At 50.9% G+C, this 24,970-nt stretch overlaps 1 protein-coding gene across 2 annotated transcripts in view; it reads left to right on the top strand.

Moving 5' to 3' along the window:
• LOC143804161 (epoxide hydrolase 1-like) overlaps positions 1–24,696 on the top strand; it is a 55,447-nt gene extending 30,751 nt beyond the window's left edge. For both annotated transcript variants that reach the window (XM_077281968.1, XM_077281969.1), the window contains 3 exons: positions 18,777–18,885; positions 23,088–23,213; positions 24,348–24,696. In XM_077281968.1, the coding sequence (XP_077138083.1) occupies positions 18,777–18,885; positions 23,088–23,213; positions 24,348–24,549 (437 nt within the window). In that variant the 3' untranslated portion in view covers positions 24,550–24,696. The remainder of the gene's footprint in view (positions 1–18,776; positions 18,886–23,087; positions 23,214–24,347) is intronic.
• The last annotated feature ends 274 nt before the right edge of the window (positions 24,697–24,970 follow it).

The raw sequence follows: 24,970 nt of genomic DNA, 5'->3' as shown, positions 1-24,970 counted from the left end.
CACACACAAGGCTAGGGACCTCTTAGTTTACAGCAGGGGCTCATTTTAGGTATCCCACTGCTCTTCAATATACCACGAACTGCAGGGATTTTTGTGTATCCCGCTTACAGTTCCACTTAAACCTTGCAGCTCTCTGGCGCCCCCCTTTCTATCAGGTCAGGTTAGGTACTGCACCTAGGGTAATTAGTCGCCAGAAAGGCTGCCTGCTATGTACTGGCTATTGGGCACGCTGCAGCGACGCGATAAACTACTCCCGCTCAGGCAGGAACAATAATTATCAAGCTGCAATCGCTACAACACCCAAAGGCCTGCACAGTACACGGTATTACTGCCACCAGCTTCGATTCAACGGGTCCGAAGCTAACCCAAAACAGTAGCGTAAATTCCCTTCAAGAAGACTTAGGGTACGTTTTTAGAGCATGGAGAAAGAACTGGCATGAAATAATATACCCCACAAAATGTAGGCAGTGCTTTACCAAAATATTTTACAAAGATGTTACAAATGAGACAATTGCAAATATGTACAAGGTAATTATAAAAAAAACAGGGAATAACATGAGAAATAACACTTACAGTTGTTCAAAGCATTGCAGGCAACAGGCTAGGGAAACTTTCCATCTATCCCAGTGCATCAGGGCGTGCACTCTGGGCTCTTAAGGTAAAAACTCAAATCTGACCCTCTTGGACGCCGGCCAGCACTTAAAACCTACAGCCTGTGACCTCACAGAAAGGGCTGGCTTTTCCAATCCCTCGTACCTCTTCCTTTTTACTAACAGGGCATGAAATATATCTGATGCCCGTAACTTCGCTCCAGAATATGTCATAGTCATATCAAACCCAGCATTCATCTCGGATTATCGCTGGCATTCTAGTGAGATCAAATATGCCCTGTCTGGGATACATATTTACAGAGAAATCCCTACTTCTTCACCAGATGGAGTTAGACACCCGTGTTTAGAGTGATGGGTAGGTCCACCGAGTGGAAGTAAGAATATGTATTTTCATGCTCTTAACTTAGATGGTTTGCTTAATATCTTACAAAAACCAAACAAAGAACTTTCATGTGTTCTAGAGACTTAGAATCCAATTCTTGCTGGAGGAAGATTCTAACCTGGTCGTAAAAATTCCTTTAGGCAATAAAACGCTCTTCCCCCATGTACATTGGCAAGGCAGCTCTTGGCTGAGTGAAAGGGAAGGGGGGCTTTTTTAGCCCACAGCTTGCTAGCAAGAGAAACTACTTATATGATATTTCATACCATATCGTGACACCTCCCCCTTTTGGAGTGCGCTAGGGAGGTAGGACCCCACGGTATGCCTCCATGCGCACCTCAGTGGGTTCACCCTGGCGGGACAGTCCATTTGCATTCCCATGCTCTTTGCCCGCTTTGTGTTTAATGGTGAAGTTAAATTGCTGAAGGGCAAGGCTCCAGCGCAGCAACCTGCCGTTGGTTCCACACATGGTGCTTAGCCAGCGCAGAGGGTTGTGGTCGGTCACCACAGTGAAGGTGCGACCGTACAAGTAGGGCTGCAAGCGCTGCAGGGCCCAGACTATGGCCAGGCACTCCTTCTCAATGGTGGAGTAGGCCACTTCCCTCGGCAAAAGTTTCCGGCTCAGGTACAACACGGGGTGCTCTTGGTCCTCCGAGTCAACCTGGCTGAGCACAGCACCGAGGCCAAACTCGCTGGCATCAGTCTGTACCAGGAACGGTCGACTGCTGTCGACTGCTTTCAACACAGGGGCGTTGCACAGTGCGGTTTTCAACGCCTGGAAGGCCCCCTCACAGCCATCTGTCCAGTTGACGATGTGGGGTAGCTTCTTCCTGGTGAGGTCCGTCAAAGGTTTTGACAGGCTACTATAGTGCTACACAAAGCGCCTATAGTACCCTGCAGTGCCCAGGAAGGACATCACCTGTTTCTTGGTCCCAGGAGTGGGCCAGTTCACGATCGCGCCCACTTTCTCAGGCTCTGGCTTCAGGGTGCCTCCGCCTACCCGGTGCCCCAGGTAGTGGACCTCACTCATGCCCATCTTGCACTTTCCCGGCTTGATAGTCAGTCCTGCTTGATGAATTCGCCTTAGCACCTCCTCGAGATGCTGCGTACTTCTCCAGTCCCTGAAGCAGGAGGTTGACCATCCGCTGGAAAGTGGCAGGGGCATTCTTCATGCCGAAGGGCATGACCGTGGACTCGTACAGTCCAAAGGGTGTGATAAAGGCGGACTTCTCCTGTGCCTCGGGGCTCAGGGGAATCTGCCAGTATCCGCGACTCAGATCCATTATTGTCAGGTATTATGCACCAGCTAACTTCTCAAGCAGCTCCTCGATGCGCGGCATTGGGTGCGCGTCAGAGGCTGTAATGGCGTTGAGCCCCCTGTAGTCCACGCAGAACCAGGTGGTCCGGTCTTTTTTTGGCACGAGAACTACAGGTGAGGCCCACGCGCTCTTTGAACGTCGAATCACCCCCAGCTGTAACATCTCATCGATCTCCTGGCGCATAATCTGCTGCACCTGGTCAGAGATTCGAAAGGGTGTTCGCCGTAGTGGGGCGTGATTCCCGGTGTCCACCTCGTGGACGGCTAACTCAGTCCTTCCAGGCCGGTTAGAGAACACGACCCGGAAGGGTTCCAGTGTGGTTTGCAACTGCAACCGCTGTGGTTCATCTAGCGAGGCGCTTACCTCCACATCCTCAATGGACCCATTGGCCTTGGCTTGGGCCAGCATGTCCAGGAGGGTGTCTTCCTCCCCGTCTTCGGGTGCGCTGCAGACCGGTAGGACGAAAGGTTCACGTTCGTGATGAGCCTTCATCATGTTGACGTGAAAGGCCTTTCGCCTACCCCGAGCGTGGTCAAGCGTGACCACGTAGGTGACCGGGTTGAGCTGTTGGTGGACGACGTACGGGCCCTCCCAGGCTGCCTGAAGCTTACCCGTTGGTATGGGGACCAGCACCCACACCTTTTTACCCACGTGGTAGGTCCGCTCCCGGGCGTTCTGGTCGTACCAGTGCTTCTGATCAGCCTGAGCCTGCGTCATGTTGTCATGCACCAACTGCGTCAAGGTCTGCATCTTGTCACGGAAGCGCATGACATACTCCACTATGGACACTTCAGAAGGGTTCGGCTCCTCTTCCCAGGATTCTCTTACCAACCCAAGGGGTCCCCGGACTCGCCTGCCGTACAGGAGCTCGAAGGGGGAGAACCCCGTCGAGGCCTGCGGAACCTCTCGGTAAGCGAATAGCAGGTGTGTGAGGTACCGCTCCCAGTCACGCCCTTGTGTCTCAACCAGCATGCGTAGCATCTGTTTGAGGGTACCATTGAAGCGTTCACACAAGCCATTGGTCTGTGGGTGATACGCACTCGATACCAGGTGCTTCACCTGCATTTTCTTACAGAGAGCCTCCATTAGGTGAGACATAAATTGGGTCCCTTGATCAGTAAGCATTTCCCTGGGAAATCCTACACGTGAAAAGATGGCCAACAGGGCATCCGCCACCTTATCTGCCCTAGTTGAAGACAGAGCTACTGCCTCTTGGTACCGGGTAGCATAGTCTACCACAGTAAGAATAAATCGCTTTCCAGAGCTGCTGGGGACGGCCAGCGGGCCCACAAGGTCCACCGCGATCCTCTGGAAAGGCTCCTCTATCACTGGCAAAGGGATCAGGGGAGCCTTAAGAGCAGGCCCCGCCTTCCCCACTCTTTGACAGGTCACGCAGGAGCGGCAGTAGTTTGACACATCTGTCCCCATCTTAGGCCAATAGAAGTGTTGAGACAGCCGGGCCTTAGTTTTGCTGATCCCCAAGTGTCCAGCTAGTGGGATCTCATGGGCAATCCACAACAACTCACCCCGGAATTGCTGCGGGACGACCAGCTGTCTTTCCCTCAACCACTCCTTTTGTGATTCTCCGGGTACTGTCTCCCGGTACAACCTTCCTCCTTTCCAGAACACCTTCTCCTTATCAGTCTCGGAGAAGCGCGTCCCGGCGAGTTGTCTCAAACTCTCTAGGCTCGCTGTTATGATCCCTAGTGGCTGAGGATCACAAATAGACCAGCAAGTGATTAAACTAAGGACGAGCTCTAGGGAGATGGTAACTGGACTGATCGCAAATCTGAACCTATCCAACACAACTAGAGGTAGCCGGTGAACGTGCCTAAAAAATTACTAGACGTCTCGAGCCAGCCTGAGGAACTAGCTACCCCTAAAGAGAAAGAAAGACCTCGCTTGCCTCCAGAGAAATAATCCCCAAAGATATAGAAGCCCCCAACAAATATTAACGGTGAGGTAAGAAGAAGGCACATACATAGGGATGAAATCAGATTCAGCAAAAGAGGCCCACTAGTACTAGAAAGCAGAAAAATAGAGCAGGGGTCTATGCGATCAATAAAAAACCCTTACAAAATATCCATCCTGAGATTTCAAGAACCCATACACCAACTAACGGTGTGTGGGGAGAAACTCAGCCCACTAGAGCAACCAGCAAGCGAGGGAATTACATTTTAGCAAGCTGGAACAGAAAACATGATAAACACTGCTGATCAAAAAATGAGCAAACAAAACTTAGCTTGTCCTGGATGGACTGGGAGCAAGGTAGTCAGAAGGAATCTGAGTAGCACTGATTACATCGACAGCCGGCAACAAGTGAAAGTAAAACAGAGCTATATAGGAACCTCCCAGAGGATAATGAACCAGCTGATAGCCAGAGACCAGCAGGATAACAGACAAAGCCACCAGGGGGAGCCCAAAGCAAAAGTCACACCATACCACCAGTGACCACAAGAGTGAGCCTGAACACAGAGTTCACAACAGTACCCCCCCCTTGAGGAGGGGTCACCGAACCCTCATGAAAACCACCAGGGCGATCAGGATGAGCCACATGGAAGGCACGAACCAAATCGGCTGCATGAACATCAGAGGCGACAACCCAAGAATTATCCTCCTGACCATAGCCCTTCCATTTAACCAAATACTGGAGCCTCCGTCTAGAAATACGAGAATCCAAGATCTTCTCCACCACGTATTCCAATTCTCCCTCAACCAGCACCGGGGCAGGAGGCTCAACCGGAGGAACCACAGGCACCACATACCTCCGCAACAACGAGCGATGGAACACATTATGAATAGCAAATGATGCTGGGAGGTCCAGACGAAATGACACAGGGCCAAGGACTTCCAGAATCTTATAAGGACCGATAAACCGAGGCTTGAACTTAGGAGAGGAGACCTTCATAGGAACGAAGCGAGAAGACAACCACACCAAGTCCCCAACGCAAAGTCGGGGACCCACACAGCGACGGGGTTGGCAGAGCTGAGCCTTCTCTTGAGACAGCTTCAAATTGTCCACCACATGATTCCAAATCTGATACAACCTATCAACCACAACATCCACTCCAGGACAGTCAGAAGGCTCCACCTGACCTGAGGAAAAACGAGGATGAAACCCCGAATTACAAAAGAAAGGAGAAACCAAAGTAGCAGAACTAGCCCGATTATTAAGGGCAAACTCGGCCAACGGCAAAAAAGTAACCCAGTCGTCCTGATCAGCAGAAACAAAACATCTTAAATAAGTCTCCAAGGTCTGATTAGTTCGCTCGGTTTGGCCATTCGTCTGAGGATGGAAGGCCGACGAAAAAGACAAATCAATGCCCAATTTAGCACAAAAGGTCCGCCAAAATCTAGACACAAACTGGGATCCTCTGTCAGAAACAATGTTTTCAGGAATCCCATGCAAACGAACCACATTTTGAAAAAACAGTGGAACCAACTCGGAGGAGGAAGGCAACTTAGGCAAGGGTACCAAATGGACCATCTTAGAAAAACGATCACACACCACCCAGATGACAGACATTCTCTGAGAGACAGGGAGATCTGAAATAAAATCCATGGAAATGTGCGTCCAAGGCCTCTTCGGGACAGGCAAAGGTAACAGCAAACCACTGGCTCGAGAACAGCAAGGCTTAGCCCGAGCACAAATTCCACAAGACTGCACAAAGGAACGCACATCCCGCGACAAGGAAGGCCACCAAAAAGACCTGGCCACCAAGTCTCTGGTACCAAATATTCCAGGATGGCCCGCCAACACCAAAGAATGAACCTCGGAGATGACTCTGTTGGTCCATCTATCCGGGACAAACAGTCTCTCCGGTGGACAGCGATCAGGTCTATCCGCCTGAAACTCTTGCAGCACACGTCGCAAATCTGGGGAGATGGCAGACAAAATCACACCTTCTCTAAGAATACCAGCCGGCTCTGAATCTCCAGGAGAGTCAGGCACAAAACTCCTAGAAAGAGCATCAGCCTTCACATTCTTCGAACCAGGCAGGTACGAAACCACGAAATCAAAACGAGAGAAAAACAACGACCAACGAGCCTGTCTGGGATTCAGCCGTTTGGCCGACTCGAGATAAATCAAATTCTTGTGATCAGTCAAGACCACCACACGATGCTTAGCTCCCTCGAGCCAATGTCGCCACTCCTCAAATACCCACTTCATAGCCAACAGCTCCCGATTACCGACATCATAATTCCGCTCGGCAGGCGAAAACTTTCTTGAAAAGAAAGCACATGGCTTCATCACAGAGCCATCGGAGCTTCTCTGCGACAAAACAGCCCCCGCTCCAATCTCGGAAGCATCAACCTCCACCTGGAAGGGAAGTGAGACATCTGGCTGACATAAGACCGGAGCCGAAGAAAACCGACGCTTCAGCTCCCGAAAGGCCTCCACAGCCGCAGAAGACCAATTAGTCACATCAGAACCTTTCTTGGTCAAATCCGTCAAAGGCTTAACAACACCAGAAAAATTAGCTATGAAGCGACGGTAAAAATTAGCAAAACCCAAGAACTTCTGAAGACTCTTAACAGATGTAGGCTGCGTCCAGTCATGAATAGCCTGAACCTTGACTGGGTCCATCTCAATAGTAGAAGGAGAAAAAATGAAACCCAAAAAAGAAATCTTCTGGACTCCAAAAAGACACTTTGAGCCCTTCACAAATAAAGCATTGTCACGCAGGACCTGAAAGACCATCCTGACCTGCTTAACATGAGACTCCCAATCATCCGAAAAAAACAGAATATCATCCAGATACACAATCATAAACTTATCCAGATATTCACGGAAGATGTCGTGCATAAAGGACTGAAAGACTGAAGGAGCATTAGAAAGTCCAAAAGGCATCACCAAGTACTCAAAATGGCCTTCAGGCGTATTAAATGCAGTTTTCCATTCATCACCCTGTCTTATACGCACAAGGTTATACGCACCACGAAGATCTATCTTGGTGAACCAACTAGACCCCCTAATGCAAGCAAACAAATCAGTTAACAATGGCAAAGGATACTGAAATTTGACCGTGATTTTATTCAAAAGGCGATAATCAATACAAGGTCTCAGGGAACCATCCTTCTTAGCCACAAAAAAGAATCCTGCACCAAGAGGGGATGAGGACGGGCGAATATGTCCCTTCTCCAAAGACTCCTTTATATAACTCCGCATGGCAGCATGCTCCGGCACAGATAAATTGAAAAGTCGTCCCTTAGGAAACTTACTACCAGGAATCAAATTTATAGCACAATCACAATCCCTATGAGGAGGTAGAGAATTGAGTTTGGGCTCCTCAAATACATCCTGGTAGTCTGACAAAAACGTAGGGACTTCAGAAGGAGTGGACGAAGCAATTGACACCACAGGAGCGTCGCCATGAATTCCCTGACAACCCCAACTTGACACCAACATAGCTTTCCAATCCAGGACTGGATTATGAGTCTGCAACCATGGCAGACCCAACACGACTACATCATGCAAATTATGCAGTACAAGAAAACGAATCACCTCCTGATGAACAGGAGTCATGCACATGGTCACTTATGTCCAGTACTGAGGTCTATTCGTAGCCAATGGTGTAGAATCAATTCCCCTTAGTGGAATAGGGAATTTCAAAGGCTCCAAATCAAAACCACAGCGCCTGGCAAACGACCAATCCATCAGACTCAGGGCAGCACCTGAATCCACAAAAGCATTAACCGGGTAAGATGACAGGGAACAAATCAGGGTAACAGACAAAATGAACTTAGGCTGTAAAGTACCAATGGTGACAGATTTATCAACCTTCTTTTTGCGCTTAGAGCATGCTGAGATAACATGAGCTGAGTCACCACAGTAAAAGCACAAGCCATTTTGCCGTCTATAATTTTGCCGTTCACTTCTGGTCAGAATTCTGTCACACTGCATAAATTCAGGTGTCTGTTCAGAAGACACCGCCAAATGGTGCACAGGTTTGCGCTCCCGCAAACACCGATCAATCTGAATGGCCAGAGTCATTGACTCATTCAGACCTGCAGGCATAGGGAACCCCACCATGACATTCTTAATGGCTTCAGAAAGACCTTCTCTGAAATTTGCAGCCAGGGCACACTCATTCCACTGAGTAAGCACCGACCATTTCCGAAATTTCTGGCAGTACACCTCTGCTTCATCTTACCCCTGTGAGAGGGCCAATAACGCTTTTTCAGCCTGGTTCTCAAGATTAGGTTCCTCATAGAGCAATCCAAGGGCCAGAAAAAACGCATCCACACTGAGCAATGCAGGATCCCCTGGCGCCAATGCGAAAGCCCAATCTTGAGGGTCACCCCGCAAAAAAGAAATGATAATTTTAACTTGCTGAACGGAATCACCAGAGGAACGAGATTTCAAAGAAAGATACAACTTACAATTGTTCTTGAAATTCAGGAACCTAGATCTATCTCCAGAAAACAACTCCGGAATAGGTATTCTAGGCTCTGACATAGGACTGGGAACAACAAAATCCTGAATACTTTGAACCCTAGCAGCAAGATGATCCAGACTGGAAGCCAAGCTCTGGACATCCATGTCAGCAGCTGAACTCAGAGCCACACCAATATTAAGAGGAGGAGAGAAGCTAGCCACAGCAGCTAGACACACGGCAACAACACATAAAAAAAAAAAAATTCTCAAGGCTTCTTTTCTCCTGCTTCTGCCATGCAATTAACACTTTGCGGGCCGGCTGTACTGTTATGATCCCTAGTGGCTGAGGATCACGAATAGACCAGCAAGTGATTAAACTAAGGACGAGCTCTAGGGAGATGGTAACTGGACTGATCGCAAATCTGAACCTATCCAACACAACTAGAGGTAGCCGGTGAACGTGTCTAAAAAATTCCTAGACGTCTCGAGCCAGCCTGAGGAACTAGCTACCCCTAAAGAGAAAGAAAGACCTCGCTTGCCTCCAGAGAAATAATCCCCAAAGATATAGAAGCCCCCAACAAATATTATCGGTGAAGTAAGAAGAAGGCACATACGTAGGGATGAAATCAGATTCAGCAAAAGAGGCCCACTAGTACTAGAAAGCAGAAAATAGAGCAGGGGTCTATGCGATCAATAAAAAACCCTTACAAAATATCCATCCTGAGATTTCAAGAAACCATACACCAACTAACGGTGTGTGGGGAGAAACTCAGCCCACTAGAGCAACCAGCAAGCGAGGGAATTACATTTTAGCAAGTTGGAACAGAAAACATGATAAACACTGCTGATCAAAAAATGAGCAAACAAATCTTAGCTTGTCCTGGATGGACTGGGAGCAAGGTAGTCAGAAGGAATCTGAGTAGCACTGATTACATCGACAGCCGGCAACAAGTGAAAGTAAAACAGAGCTATATAGGAACCTCCCAGAGGATAACGAACCAGCTGATAGCCAGAGACCAGCAGGATAACAAACAAAGCCACCAGGGGGAGCCCAAAGCAAAAGTCACACCATACCACCAGTGACCACAAGAGGGAGCCTGAACACAGAGTTCACAACAGCTCGCATCTGTGTGCAGAGCAGCCTGAAACTCCTGGCTAGGGAAAGCCAGAAGCGACGTCAGGGTCCCTTCCCCACGGGAGCCCTCTGGGACCTGCTCTGGGTCCACCTCTGGTTCAGTCATACTAATGACTGAGGAGGGTCCGGGAGGCAGACAGTTATCTGCGTTCCGGGCACTCTGACTGCGGGTGACAGCAGCTACATAGGCTGTCGCCCCGGGGGTTTCTACAGACCCATCAGCCGACGCTGCTATGGGTTCTACCTCCCCATCCACCCCCCATTACCTCAGGAGCATTGCTACTTATGGGCCAGTTACCTTCCTCGGTGGCACTGGTCAATTGCATGGCATCACCTTCCTCACGGTTCCCATGAATCTCCCCATTTCCTGTAGCACCGACACTTGCCCCTGCTAGGGGTTCCTCAGCCGTCTCACTCCGCAGAGCGACGTGGCTGAGCACTCCTGTACCTATGGACACATCAACTTTCACAGAAACATCATTATCAGATACAGTTGGCACAGGTACAACATTTTCACCATCAATCCTAGGGAAAAAATGGTTATCAGATGCATCATTACAAGATAAAGCATGGTCAGGTAACACATGCGATTTCCCATCATCATCATCATCATCAGGGTTAACTTTACCCTCATTAGTAGATTGGGGAGGGGTGTCAACGTCGTAGTATGCAACCAACCTCCCCAAATCAGTCCCCAACAAAACATCAGTGGGCAAATTATCAGACAGCCCCACTTCCTTCACCCCGCTCCCAGCACCCCAATCAATATAAACCCGGGCCATCGGTAAGGGACAGCTGATGCCCCCAATCCCAGTGACAGTTAGGGTTTTCCCTGGAATGATTTCTTCAGGGGCCGCCAGTTCGGGTCGGATGAGGGTTCGTTCAGCCCCGGTGTCCTTGAGGCCTGTAGCAACATGACCTCCCACAGTGACGCGCTGTACGTTGTCACACACCCTCCCAACCACACCACCCACCAAAAGAACTGCTGCATTAGGCCCTGGGGCCTTGGCTGGGAGATTCTTCTGCTTGTTTGGACAGAAGGTACTGATATGACCAGGCTGCCTGCAGTGGTAACACTGGCGAAGTTCGGTGGTAGGTCTGGTGCTGTTGGCCACGGGGACAGGACCTCTGGTGTGTTGGCTGGCAGGGGTACTGGCGTTGGCTGCAGGCTTACCCCCTCTCCAGCTGGTGGTGACTGGCTTCCGCACTTCCGATCTACGGTTGGCCTCATAGGCATCGGCAATCTGCGCTGCTTTCGTCACGTCTTTGGGTTCTCTGTCCATCACAAACTGTCGCACCTCAGCTGGGCAAAGATGGAAGAGCTGGTCTTTGATCATCAGGTCTCGCAGCTGGGCAAAGGTGGTCACTGACAGTCCTTGGGTCCACTGGTCAAAGTGGGTTTCCAATCCATGCACCACATCACTGTAACTGTCGTGTGGGCCACGTTGGAGGGTCCGGAACTTCTTACGGTACACCTCGGGTGTAAGCTGGTACTTGGCTATCAGAGCCTGCTTGATAGCCTCATAGTCACCATCTTGTTCTTGAGGGAGTGCAGCAAACGCCTCCAGAGCTTTGCCTCTCAGCCCTGGTGTCAGGTATCGTGCCCATTCATCTGTAGGCAGTCGGTACTGTCTGCAGGCTTTCTCAAAGGCCCGCAGAAAAGTGTCCAAGTCCCCATCCTTTTCCATAACAGGAAAGTGGTCAGGCCGCGGCTTCGGTATCTGAGTGCTGCTGGGCTCACGGCTCTGGGCGGTGGAAGGCATCCCCCCCTGCCGGAGCATCTCCAGTTCATGTTCTCGCTGGGCTTGGCGCTCGGCTCGCTGGGCCTGGGCCTCTCGCTCGGCTCTCTCCTGGTATTGCTGGATCAGCTGCCGACGTCCATCACGGTCATCGGCGGGGAGTAGCTCCAAGACCGCCAGCAGGTGGGGGTCCAATCTGCCCTGGTTGCTAATCGGGCCGGCATTCAGTGGTTGGAACTCTGCTGCAGCACCATGTTCGCTGGTGCTGGCTTCTGCGGCTTCTGGGCTCTGTGAGTGGTCTAGAGAGGCTTCCCATTGCACCAGTTCAGCGACCATTTGAGTCTTGGTCTTGCTCTGGGGGTTCTGGCCATGGTACAAGCATATCCCAGCAAGAGCGTCCTTCTTCTGCTGGGTGTACCAGGCTTCTCCTTTCGCAGCCATGGTTGCCAAATAAAAGATAGGATAGAAAAACGAAGAGAAAGGGAGGGGATAATTACCAGTACACAATTGTCTCAAGACTAATAAACACTGAGTTCGTTCTCCAAACTTATTTGCGCAGAGTCCTCGCAAGAACTTTCTGCAAGTTTTTAGTGAGAGGAATGATTGCTCAAACCAAATCACTAATGCTCTAATATCCCACCGCCTTGCCACCAATTGTCAAGACTCACACCGAGACTGTCAAGATCCCTTAGCCGCGGCCAGCAGTTTGTCACGAAATCCACAGGGATTCCTGACCACTGTCACCAATATGTCACGGATTGGGGTGACTTTAGACCAACAGACGGCTATCACATGTGCAGGGGGCTTATCTCAGTTATCCCTCCACTGCCACAATGTGATGAAAAAACACACACAAGGCTAGGGACCTCTTAGTTTACAGCAGGGGCTCATTTTAGGTATCCCACTGCTCTTCAATATACCACGAACTGCAGGGATTTTTGTGTATCCCGCTTACAGTTCCACTTAAACCTTGCAGCTCTCTGGCACCCCCCTTTCTATCAGGTCAGGTTAGGTACTGCACCTAGGGTAATTAGTCGCCAGAAAGGCTGCCTGCTATGTACTGGCTATTGGGCACGCTGCAGCGTTGCGATAAACTACTCCCGCTCAGGCAGGAACAATAATTATCAAGCCGCAATCGCTACAACACCCAAAGGCCTGCACAGTACACGGTATTACTGCCACCAGCTTCGATTCAACGGGTCTGAAGCTAACCCAAAACAGTAGCGTAAATTCCCTTCAAGAAGACTTAGGGTACGTTTTTAGAGCATGGAGAAAGAACTGGCATGAAATAATATACCCCACAAAATGTAGGCAGTGCTTTACCAAAATATTTTACAAAGATGTTACAAATGAGACAATTGCAAATATGTACAAGGTAATTATAAAAAAACAGGGAGTAACATGAGAAATAACACTTACAGTTGTTCAAAGCATTGCAGGCAACAGGCTAGGGAAACTTTCCATCTATCCCAGTGCATCAGGGCGTGCACTCTGGGCTCTTCAGGTAAAAACTCAAATCTGACCCTCTTGGACGCCGGCCACCACTTAAAACCTATAGCCTGTGACCTCACAGAAAGGCCTGGCTTTTCCAATCCCTCCTACCTCTTCCTTTTTACAGGGCATGAAATATTTCTGATGCCCGTAACTTCGCTCCAGAACATGTCATAGTCATATCAAACCCAGCATTCATCTCGGATTATCGCTGGCATTCTAGTGAGATCAAATATGCCCTGTCTGGGATACATATTTACAGAGAAATCCCTACTTCTTCACCAGATGGAGTTAGACACCCGTGTTTAGAGTGATGGGTAGGTCCACCGAGTGGAAGTAAGAATATGTATTTTCGTGCTCTTAACTTAGATGGTTTGCTTAATATCTTACAAAAACCAAACAGAGAACTTTCATGTGTTCTAGAGACTTAGAATCCAGTTATTGCTGGAGGAAGATTCTAACCTGGTCGTAAAAATTCCTTTAGGCAATAAAACGCTCTTCCCCCATGTACATTGGCAAGGCAGCTCTTGGCTGAGTGAAAGGGAAGGGGGGCTTTTTTAGCCCACAGCTTGCTAGCAAGAGAAACTACTTATATGATATTTCATACCATATCGTGACAGCCCCGCACCCCCAACTCACAGTCCTGCGCTGACTATAGCCGGCAGATAGGTCAGTTCCCCCCACACACATCTGTCCTCTCAGGAGCCCCGCACCCCCAGCTCACAGTCCTGCGCTGACTATAGCCGGCAGATAGATCAGCTCCCCCCACACACACATCTGTCCTCTCAGGAGCCCCGCACCCCCAGCTCACAGTCCTGCGCTGACTATAGCCGGCAGATAGGTCAGCTCCCCACACACATCTGTCCTCTCAGGAGCCCCGCACCCCGAGCTCACAGTCCTGCGCTGACTATAGCCGGCAGATAGGTCAGCTCCCCCCCACACACACATCTGTCCTCTCAGGAGCCCAGCACCCCCAGCTCACAGTCCTGCGCTGACTATAGCCAGCAGATAGGTCAGCTCCCCCCACACACATCTGTCCTCTCAGGAGCCCCGCACCCCGAGCTCACAGTCCTGCGCTGACTATAGCCGGCAGATAGGTCAGCTCCCCCCCACACACACATCTGTCCTCTCAGGAGCCCAGCACCCCCAGCTCACAGTCCTGCGCTGACTATAGCCGGCAGATAGGTCAGCTCTCCACACACACATCTGTCCTCTCAGGAGCCCCGCACCCCCAGCTCACAGTCCTGCGCTGACTATAGCCGGCAGGTAGGTCAGTTCCCCCCCACACACATGGAGTGCCCATTAGGACCGTGGGGTACTCGGAACCGGGTCGGTTCTTAAAGGGATGTGTCACAGCAGCGGTGACCCGGACCGTGGCCCTGAGCATCCAATTAAAGGGGAAATAAAGTGTATTGGGAAATAAAGTCTAAAGTTCGTGACGTCTCCTGTGGTATTTGGCCAGGGATGGCCGACGCTGCTTTCAGGGATCTGCTGGGGCCGATGGCACTAGATGGCTTAGTTGGTTTGGCTCCCCACAGGTGGAACAGAGGCCCAAGGGCTCCCAGGACATTCTATGAGAGGTTGTAGATGTTGAGGTGCAGGAACTAATTGTAGGCCACAGGGTTTGCAATCTCTTTACCTTTTAATTGCCAGTGCAGTCCGGGGCACAGGTTACAGGTGATATTGAAATCCGGGCAGCCTGGAAGCGGTTCAGAATCCCCCTAGTCAGGTGGGGTTGGAAGCCTTCCTTTCTGCGCTGAATTCTCGGTTCTTGGTGCATTAGCTTTCCTCAAGTCCCTCTCTCAATCTGTCCTTTTGGTGGGCCACTACCCGCATGGCAGGCAGCTCAAGCCTTTTTACAGGTGTCCCTCTCTCGTGGTGACTCCGGGCTTTAATCTGCTGCTGTGCCTTCGGGTGTCAGTGGTGGTCAGGAGACCTGCAATCCCTGCCCTCCAATTTCTGCTGTGGGGTATACAGTTCCCACACAACCTCGGACCCCGGTGTCCGGTTTCTTGGGCTTAATCCTGGGGGTGAGCTCAATCGCAGCTCCACTCCCAGTTTTTCTCTCCTCATCTGCTTCATCTCCCTTCACTGTCTCAAACAGACTGACTTCTAACTCCTCCTCCAGGCCAGAACTTATAGGGAAGCTACCCTGAAACCAGGTTTAGAGCTCCCCCTTCTGGCCTGGAGTCAGGAAAGTGTTGTATGTAACTGTTACCTGCTAAGGGGACGCCTTCTCGCTTCCAGGCATGGCATCACCCTCCACGGGAGGCAGGCAATACCACTGTGGCATCCGGATTCCTGGGGTGCCACATTCCCTTCCATTAAATCCAGTACTTCCGGACTGGGAAAACATAAACAAAAAACAGGTGAAGACATACAAAATTTTTGAAATGCACTTAAACTGTAAAATAAACTTTTCTTCCCTTTATGGGAGGTTACTTTACTTGAACGTTGCATAACTAATAAAATACAAAAAGTGCAAAAAATAGCAATCAAGTGGAAAACATCACATTGATAACACTTTTACTCAGTAAGTTGTGAGATCCCAAGTCAGTTGATTCCAGCATGAGTGTCTGGGTGGACTGATGACATTGGGTAACTGGCCGGGTCTGTTGCTGCACCTGTAGGGACTGATGCTGCAGGCGGGTCTGCAAACTTTGGCCGACTTTGTATTGGAATACACTTTTTACAGTCAAGAGCGTACCATCCTTTGTTGCTGATGTGGCGGGTGTAAGTTACCTTGTCACCGGGGTTACCTTTTCACACGTTCAGGATTTTTCGCGTTTTTTCTGCGGTTTTCCATTATAAAAACGTGATTAAACCGCAAAAAAAAATGCCTACATTAAGCATCCATTTATTACAATGCATTCCGCTCTTTTTGTGCACATGTTGCGTATTTTTCTACGGCGGAATCGCATTCCAGAAAAAAACACAGCATGTTCATTCTTTGTGAGGAATTGCGGGGATTCGGCACACCTAGGAATGCATTGATCCGCTTACTTTACACATGTGGCTATGCCCACCATGCAGGAAGTAAGTGGATCATGTGCAGTTCATACCCAGGGTGGAAGAGAGGAGCCTCTCCTCCAGGCCCTGGGAACCATATACCTGTAAAAAAAAAATTATTAAAATAAAAAATCGAGATATTCTCACCTTCCGGCGGCCCCTGCAGCCTTCCCACTCCTCGCGATGCTCCCATTGCCAGCGATGCCTCGCGCAATGACCTGTGCTGTGATGCTACATCATCGGGTTATTGTTGCGAGGCATCGCTGGGAATGGGATCTGCTGGGAGCATCGCGAGGATCAGGAAGGCTGCGGGGGCCGCCGGAAGGTGAGAATATCACGATTTTTTATTTTTTTAAATTATTTTTAACATTCTATCTTTTTTACTATTGATGCTGCATAGGCAGCATCAATAGTAAAAGATTGGTCACACTTGTCAAACACTATGCCTGACAAGTGTGACAAACCTGTCAATCAGTTTTCCAAGCGATGCTACAGATCACTTGGAAAACGCTAGCATTCTGTAAGCTAATTACGCTTGTAAAACGCTAGTGTTTAGCGGGTAAATGCACTCCAATTCCACATGCATTTTACCCGCGTTGCGGAATTGCCGCTGAAATTTCCGTGTCAATTCCGGACGTGTGCACATAACCTAAAGGTCTCGGTCAGGGTGACCTTCCATCAGGTGGGACTCTGTCTCTTCGGTTAACAAAATTTTTTTTTTTATCATTCCCGACTCTTTGATAAAGCCCCAGCCTATCTTTAAAGTAAAGTTGACTATTTCTCCCTGCCGTAGTGGTCCCCTGTCTGCCTGAGGGATTTACGGGTTCGGGCCTTTGCCTGTAGATTCTCTTTCTCATACTCTGCCTGCCGGACCAAGGACTGCTGTCTTTCCTGCTCCTCCCGCCGTCTGCAGTGCTCCCGCCAGGTCATGGTGGGGTTTTCCCCCTGGAGCTCTATCATATTCGCCCCAGTTGGTCCCCCTATGCCCCCTATGAACACTACAGGTTCGATGTATTTAACCCGAGGCCCACTGGTTGGAAATAATGGGGCTGTCATTCGGTCAAGGCTGCTGTCCCCTTGATCCCAGTGAAATTGACGAGTGTCTCCTCCGGGTGTTGGTGTCGGCAGGGGCGGTAAGGGACCTACCAGGGTGTTATCTGGCGCAGAAGCTGCATCGGGACTTGATGTCGGAGTACCCTTGGTGTCCAGTGACAATTCACCGAGGAACCCAAAACCCTGGTCGGGAGTGTATAGCGGTGGTGGTGATACAGGCCTAGCCGCTGGTTCTTCTGCCGCCGGGGTCAGGTCCGCACCCCTTACCTTCTCTTCCAGGGTGCCGGCTCTTCTCGTCTGCTCCAGGACGGACGATGTCGCTGGCGGCCACCCGGTAAGCTTTCCCAGGAAGGCCTCCTTCCATCCTGTCACTGCCGCCAGCTGCGTCCTCATGAGCTGATAGGTGAGCGCCTCCACTTCCACGTCTAGGAGGTCTGAATCCAATGCTGGTGGCTGGGAGGGATCATTCGAGGGTCGGCTGGGGGAGTCCTCCTGCTCCACCCCACGCATCGGCGCCTGTCCTACGTTCCCCGCCATGTTGCTTTCCGGGTCTCCTGCGTCTGTCTTGCTTCCCGCGGTTTTGCTGTACCAAGCTCGTCTTCGTGGGCGGTTCCTTGGTCTAAATGGGCGATTTATTTTTCTCTTCTTCTCGTCATCCCAGTAGACGGACACACTTCCCCCACATAATAGCTTTGGTGAGGGGCGGTCATGACTTTCGCACCGTTCTTCCAAACTCCACCCAAGAAAGCACGACCCTCTCCTCCTGCACGCCACATGGTGCTGCAATGGCGACAATTTCTCAGTGTAACGATTTCTCAATAAAACACAGTCTATGGCGCACAGGACTTTCCTCAAGTCCCTCTCTCAATCTTTTCTTTTCATGGAACAATACTCACATGGCAGGCAACCCGAGCCTTTTTACAGGTGTCCCTCTCTCGTGGGGACTCCGGGCTCTAATCTGCTGCTGTGCCTTCGGGTGTCAGTGGTGGTCAGGAGACCTGCAATCTCCTGCCCTCCGGTTTCTGCTGTGGGGCATACAGTTCCCACACAACCTTGGACTTCGGTGACCGGTTTCTTGCGCTCAAACCTGGAGTGAGCCCAATCGCAGCTCCACTCCCAGTTTCTATCTCCTCCTGTGCGTCCTTTAACTGTCTCACACAGACTGAACTCTAACTCCTCCTCCAGGCCAGGACTTATAGGGAAGCTCCCCTGAAACTGGGTTTAAAGCTCTCCCTTCTGGCCTGGAGTCAGGAAAGTGTATGCTAGTGTTACCTGCTAAGGGGACTCCTTCTCGCTTCCAGGCATGGCATCACCCTCCCCGGGAGGCAGGCAATACCACTGTGGCATCCGGATTCCTGGGGTCCCACACACACATTTGTCCTCTCAGGAGCCCCGCACCCCCAACTCACAGTTCTGCGCTGACTATAGCCTTCAGATAGGTCAGCTCCTCCACACTTATGGTCTCTGTTGTGTAATGAGATCCCGCAGATATTCGGAAAGTTCTGGTTGATTTCATAATTTTCAAGTTTCTTCAGTGAGTGCAGAGATTGTGAGCGGTTACAGGCAGCACAACATGCAGATGTAGGGAGAAGTGACTACTGATAACATCACATTCTCCCCTCCCCATGTCATTAACCTCTGACCTCCCTCCTCTCTCATAGGCTCCGCTCTAAATGACTCCCCAGCCGGACTGGCTGCCTACATCCTAGAGAAGTTCTCAACATGGACGGATTACTCCTTTACGGACCTGGAGGATGGCGGACTGGACAAGTGAGACATAATAGATCATTTATAACAGCAGAATAGTGAGTGCAGCTCTGGCGGTGACTGGTGGATAAGACATGATGTAATAGCAGAATAGTGAGTGCAGCTCTGGAGGTGACTGGAGGATAAGACATGATGTAACAGCAGAACAGTGACTGCAGCTCTGGAGGTGACTGGAGGATAAGACACGATGTAACAGCAGAATAGTGAGTGCAGCTCTGGAGGTGACTGGAAGACAGGTGCCCACAATCAGGCACACCCTGCTAGGAGCAGCACCTGTCTTGTGAGCTCCAGCACTTCCAGCTGGAGGCCCAGAGTCGGCCTCTCTTCTCCCCAGGGAGAGGCAGGCTTCCTGGGAGGCCGGCATGGCTTCCCAGGCTTCTGTTCCCCGGTCTGTGTCGGCGGGGGACAGAGAGCAGCAGCAGCAACCGGCCCAAGAGGGACTGAGGAGGTCGGGATGGGTGAGAAGAACCTTACCCACCTACTCCAACCCTGAGACGGCTCATCGTCCGCCCAGAGAGGGAGACAGGGGCACCCCAGGCCCCAGGAAGGAGAGCCCAGGAACATCCTGGGGGGAGAGGAGCTCCGGCGAGTCCACGAGTACCTTCTCCTCCCGAGTGGTCGCCATGCTACGCGAGTACGAGGACGCCGGCAAAGCACTGACCGGGCTGAAGGAGGAGATGCGGGTGGCTCGGGTCCTGAACACCTGAGCCTCTAACAAGGAGAAACCCGCGACCTCCCAGAGGTTCAGAGCCCTCAGAGATGAGGTGGTCCGGTTAGTGCTCCTCCGGGAGGGGATTGAGAAAAGCGCAGGTCCCTTCCTGGAGAGGTTTAAGAACCAGCGGCGGTTCTCAGAAATGAAGGGGTTAAATACCTCAGGAGAGCCGCCAGCCGGCGTCCTAAGCGAGGAGGAGGAGGAGGACAACGACGTGGCTGTAACTGGAGTCCTACAAGCTGGAACCAGCCGGGAGAGTGAGTCGCAGAGCCGACAACAGGGAAGCGGCCTCCCGGCACGGCAGAGGACTCCGACAGCACAGGCTGGAGTGTCAGCGGAGGAAGAGGAGGAGGGCGGTCTGCTACAGGAGATCCGACAGCTGGAGTCTCCAGTGAACCTGGACCGCTTCTCCTTTGGTGAGGACGAGCCAGCAGAGGAAACAAAGAAGAGGAAGAAGACAACGAAGGAGACCGCACGGGAGGTGGTGAGTTACAGATATGTACTGATGGATGATGTTACACCTACCACCTCCTGTGTAAACCCCACCAAACCTAAAGGCACGGGCTCTGCAGTGGGTCCGGGGCATAGGCAAGGTGGGGAGAGGAGGAGGACGTCCGGCGGTGCTGCCGTCTGTGCGGGGAACAGTGCAGGGGGCGAGGCTGTGGAGGTACTCACGGCGCCGGACATAGGGGACCCCGAGGAGTTTCCCTCCCTGCCCTCTGCGGCTAAGCCGGTTATCACCGGGGCTGAGGGGAGCGAGGGGGATGTCCACGCCGTTGCGAAAGGGGGACGGTGTGGGCAGACTCCATCCCTGCTCACTACGGCTGAGCCGGCCGACGCCGGGGCTGTGGGGGGCAGGTCCGAGAAACTTGGTGCGGCGAAAGGGGGGCGCACTGTTGTGACAGGGGCGCAGTGCGCCTCAACAGAGAAGAGGCACGCGGCTGCAATAGGGGAGCAGCGAGTCCAAAAAGGAAAAAAAAAGCAGGAAAAATCAGCTGCAGGGAACACTGGGTGCCCTGCTGCGACGGGGGGACAAAGTGCTCCAGCACCCAAATGTGACACCGGGACCCCGAAGGCTGTGGGTGCGGGGCAGGCAGTGCCCCCCAACAGGCAGCGGGCCCAGAATAATAAAATACAAACTGCTGCAGTAGGGGGGCAAGGAGCTCCAGAGACACAACAGAGCACCAATCAAGGGAAACCGGGTGTGGTGCTGCACCCCTCCCCCGGTCCAGCAGGTGTGAGTGCAGAGAAGCCAGACACAAGTGAGGAGAAAATGGATGTTACTGTGGAAGGTGCAGAGAACACTGGGACAAATGGTGGTGACAATACAGGTAATAAAGTGATGGGAAGTGGTGAGGGGAATGATGGGAGTAGTGGTGGAGTGAATGGTGGGAGTAGTGGTGGAGTGAATGGTGGGAGTAGTGGTGGAGTGAATGATGGGAGTAGTGGTGGAGTGAATGGAGGGAGTAGTGGTGGAGTGAATGATGGGAGTAGTGGTGGAGTGAATGATGGGAGTAGTGGTGGAATGAATGATGGGAGTAGTGGTGGAGTGAATGGAGGGAGTAGTGGTGGAGTGAATGATGGGAGTAGTGGTGGAGTGAATGATGGGAGTAGTGGTGGAGTGAATGGAGGGAGTAGTGGTGGAGTGAATGATGGGAGTAGTGGTGGAGTGAATGGAGGGAGTAGAGGTGGAGTGAATGATGGGAGTAGTGGTGGAGTGAATGCAGGGAGTAGTGACGTTGCCAATGATGAGAGTAGTGGTGGAGTGAATGGTGGGAGTAGTGGTGGAGTGAATGGTGGGAGTAGTGGTGGAGTGAATGGTGGGAGTAGTGGTGGAGTGAATGGTGAGAGTAGTGGTGGAGTGAATGGTGGGAGTAGTGGTGGAGTGAATGGTGGGAGTAGTGGTGGAGTGAATGGTGGGAGTAGTGGTGGAGTGAATGGTGAGAGTAGTGGTGGAGTGAATGGTGGGAGTAGTGGTGGAGTGAATGGTGGGAATGGTGGGAGTAGTGGTGGAGTGAATGGTGGGAGTAGTGGTGGAGTGAATGATGGGAGTAGTGGTGGAGTGAATGATGGGAGTAGTGGTGAAGTGAATGATGGGAGTAGTGGTGGAGTGAATGATGGGAGTAGTGGTGGAGTGAATGATGGGAGTAGTGGTGGAGTGAATGATGGGAGTAGTGGTGGAGTGAATGGAGGGAGTAGTGGTGGAGTGAATGATGGGAGTAGTGGTGGAGTGAATGATGGGAGTAGTGGTGGAGTGAATGGAGGGAGTAGTGGTGGAGTGAATGATGGGAGTAGTGGTGGAGTGAATGATGGGAGTAGTGGTGGAGTGAATGGAGGGAGTAGTGGTGGAGTGAATGATGGGAGTAGTGGTGGAGTGAATGATGGGAGTAGTGGTGAAGTGAATGGTGGGAGTAGTGGTGGAGTGAATGATGGGAGTAGTGACGTTGCCAATGATGGGAGTAGTAGTGGAGTGAATGGTGGGAGTAGTGGTGGAGTGAATGGAGGGAGTAGAGGTGGAGTGAATGATGGGAGTAGTGGTGAAGTGAATGGTGGGAGTAGTGGTGGAGTGAATGATGGGAGTAGTGACGTTGCCAATGATGGGAGTAGTAGTGGAGTGAATGGTGGGAGTAGTGGTGGAGTGAATGGAGGGAGTAGTGGTGGAGTGAATGATGGGAGTAGTGGTGGAGTGAATGGAGGGAGTAGTGGTGGAGTGAATGATGGGAGTAGTGGTGAAGTGAATGGTGGGAGTAGTGGTGGAGTGAATGGTGGGAGTAGTGGTGGAGTGAATGGTGGGAGTAGTGGTGGAGTGAATGGTGGGAGTAGTGGTGGAGTGAATGGAGGGAGTAGTGGTGAAGTGAATGGTGGGAGTAGTGGTGGAGTTACAAATGATGGGAGTTGTATAATATTTGGTTTAGTATAATGTGTTTATAGTGTATATATTGTATATAATATTGTATATAGGACGGTGTGAATGTAGTTGGGGTTGTATATAGTAGTATGAATGAAGCTGGGCCGGGGGTCTTATATGATTTTATACTATTTATTATGTAAAATTTTTACAGGGGTATTCATGTAGTTATGAGTATTTTGTTTGTTGTCTTTTAGTTTTGCTTTATTTTTATTGGAATTTTTCTTTCTCGTCCCTGATTTGTAGGTCATGAACTTTCTCCATTTTGGTTCCATTTCCGGTTTATTTCTTTGTGATTTTCGTCGTTTGTTGCCGTCTGATTGGAGCTTTGTTCTTATGTTTTGTTCTGTGGTGTTTTATTTGTAATGTATCTTAGTTATTGTCATGTAAAGTATTTTTATTTTATTTAATAAAAGACCTGGAGGATTAGACATGATGTAACAGCAGAATAGTGAGTGCAGCTCTGGAGGTGACTGGAGGATTAGACATGATGTATCACTTGTAGATACATTATATTCAGCTATGGTGGGGCGGCCCTGATGGTGGTTGCTGCTGTTGACTGATCCACATTCCTCCTTTTCTCAGGAAATTCTCCCTGGATGATCTCCTCACTAACGTCATGATCTACTGGATTACCGGATCCATCACGTCCTCCATGAGATTCTACAAGGAGAATTTCCCCAGAGACTATAACCGCACCCCGGACACCAAGTAAGGCTGGCGAGGGGCAGTGCGGGGTGTTTGGGGGATGATAGGTGCTGGGACTTCCCTGACCCGCGGTGATGAGGACCCCACTATGGGCCGTCGCCCCCTGGAGGGCAGTCTTGGCCCGGGCTCTTCGGTGGGGTCTGGGGCGCAGGTTTAGGCCACCATTTGTCAGGATCTCTGCTTGCTGTCAGTGATGGGCACACTGTGCTTCTCTCCATCGCTCTCGTACTTTTACAGCTGAGTGTTCGTTACAGTTGTTTCTGGTACAGACAGGCCTCTAATGGATCTGCACCGACACACTGTCGCAAAGCATCAGCACAGGGCAAAGATTGTGCTGCTCACGTGTTCAGCTCACAGAGGAGTATACACAGATGCACTGTACCAAACCCTCAGCTGTGAGAGCTGTACAGGTCAGTGCAGGTGTTAGGGTCTGTGTCCACGTTCAGGATTGCATCAGGATTTGGTCAGGATTTTTCATCAGTATTTGTAGCCAAAACCAGGAGTGGAACAATTAGAGGAAAAGTATAATGGAAACATCTGCTCCACTTCTGCATTTATCACCCACTCCTGGTTTTGGCTACAAATCCTGATGCAATCCTGAACGTGGACACATACCCTTACCGTTCTATGACAGCAAGCAGAGATCTTTACATTAATGCAGTGTTGCAAGGAGTATGCTCATCTCCGAGATCCTATCCCAATGTGTAGTAGGTGTAATAATAATAGCAAATACCTCCAATTAGAAATGTAGCATAGTTCTTCTGATTAGCTGGGTCGCTCACCCCATGTGCAGGACATTGCTGTATCTTAGGTATCCATGATTACGACCACTCAGATACTGACAGCTGGTTGTTAGTGGTCGTAACCATGGATACTTAAGCTACAGCAATGTCCTGCACATGGGGTGAGCGACCCAGCTAATCAGAAGAACTATGCTACATTTCTAACTGGATGTATTTGCTATTATGATTATTATTACACCTACTACATATTGGGATGGGTCCTGGAAGTGGGAATACCCCTTTAAGCATCATCAGCCTGGACACCGGCCCCTTACTGACCCCCATGGAGGGGCAGTACTATGAGCCGCACTGTGGGGGCACGCAGACCCTATATAACGGCTGACTCCTCTTTTAGGATCGGGGTCTCTGTGCCCACCGGCATCGCGGCTTTCCCCTGGGAGCTGGCGCACGCGCCCCGGGTGTGGGCCAAGCAGAAGTTCCGCCACATCGTGTCCTACACCTACATGCCACGCGGGGGGCACTTTGCCGCCTTCGAGGAGCCAGAACTTCTCGCTCGTGACGTCCAGAACTTCGTGTCCAAAGTGGAGAAGATGTAAAGGAGGAAAGAGATGGCAGCTGAGGCTGTGCCCCCCACGTTACTGTGCAGACCCCAGATGATGATCACACGGCCCCTCTAAGACCCCCGGCCCGACCTGCTGCGCCAGAATACATAAATCACTACGAGGAATAAAATGCTGTCTGGATTCTTGTGTGGGGTCCCTTCTGTGGGGTCCCTTCTGTGGGGTCCCTTCTGTGGGGTCTCTTCTGTGGAGTCTCTTCTGTGGGGTCTCTTCTGTGGGGTCTTTTCTGTGGGGTCCCTTCTGTGGGGTCCCTTCTGTGGGGTCCCTTCTGTGGGGTCTTTTCTGTGGGGTCCCTTCTGTGGGATCTCTTCTGTGGGGTCTCTTCTGTGGGGTCTCTTCTGTGGGGTCTTTTCTGTGGGGTCCCTTCTGTGGGGTCCATTCTGTGGGGTCTTTTCTG

This window comes from Ranitomeya variabilis, chromosome 2 (assembly GCF_051348905.1).
Source record: "Ranitomeya variabilis isolate aRanVar5 chromosome 2, aRanVar5.hap1, whole genome shotgun sequence".
Classification (NCBI taxonomy): Eukaryota; Metazoa; Chordata; class Amphibia; order Anura; family Dendrobatidae; genus Ranitomeya; species Ranitomeya variabilis.
Note: the sequence above shows the minus strand (reverse complement) of the source record. Positions and strands in the feature narration are given on the sequence as shown.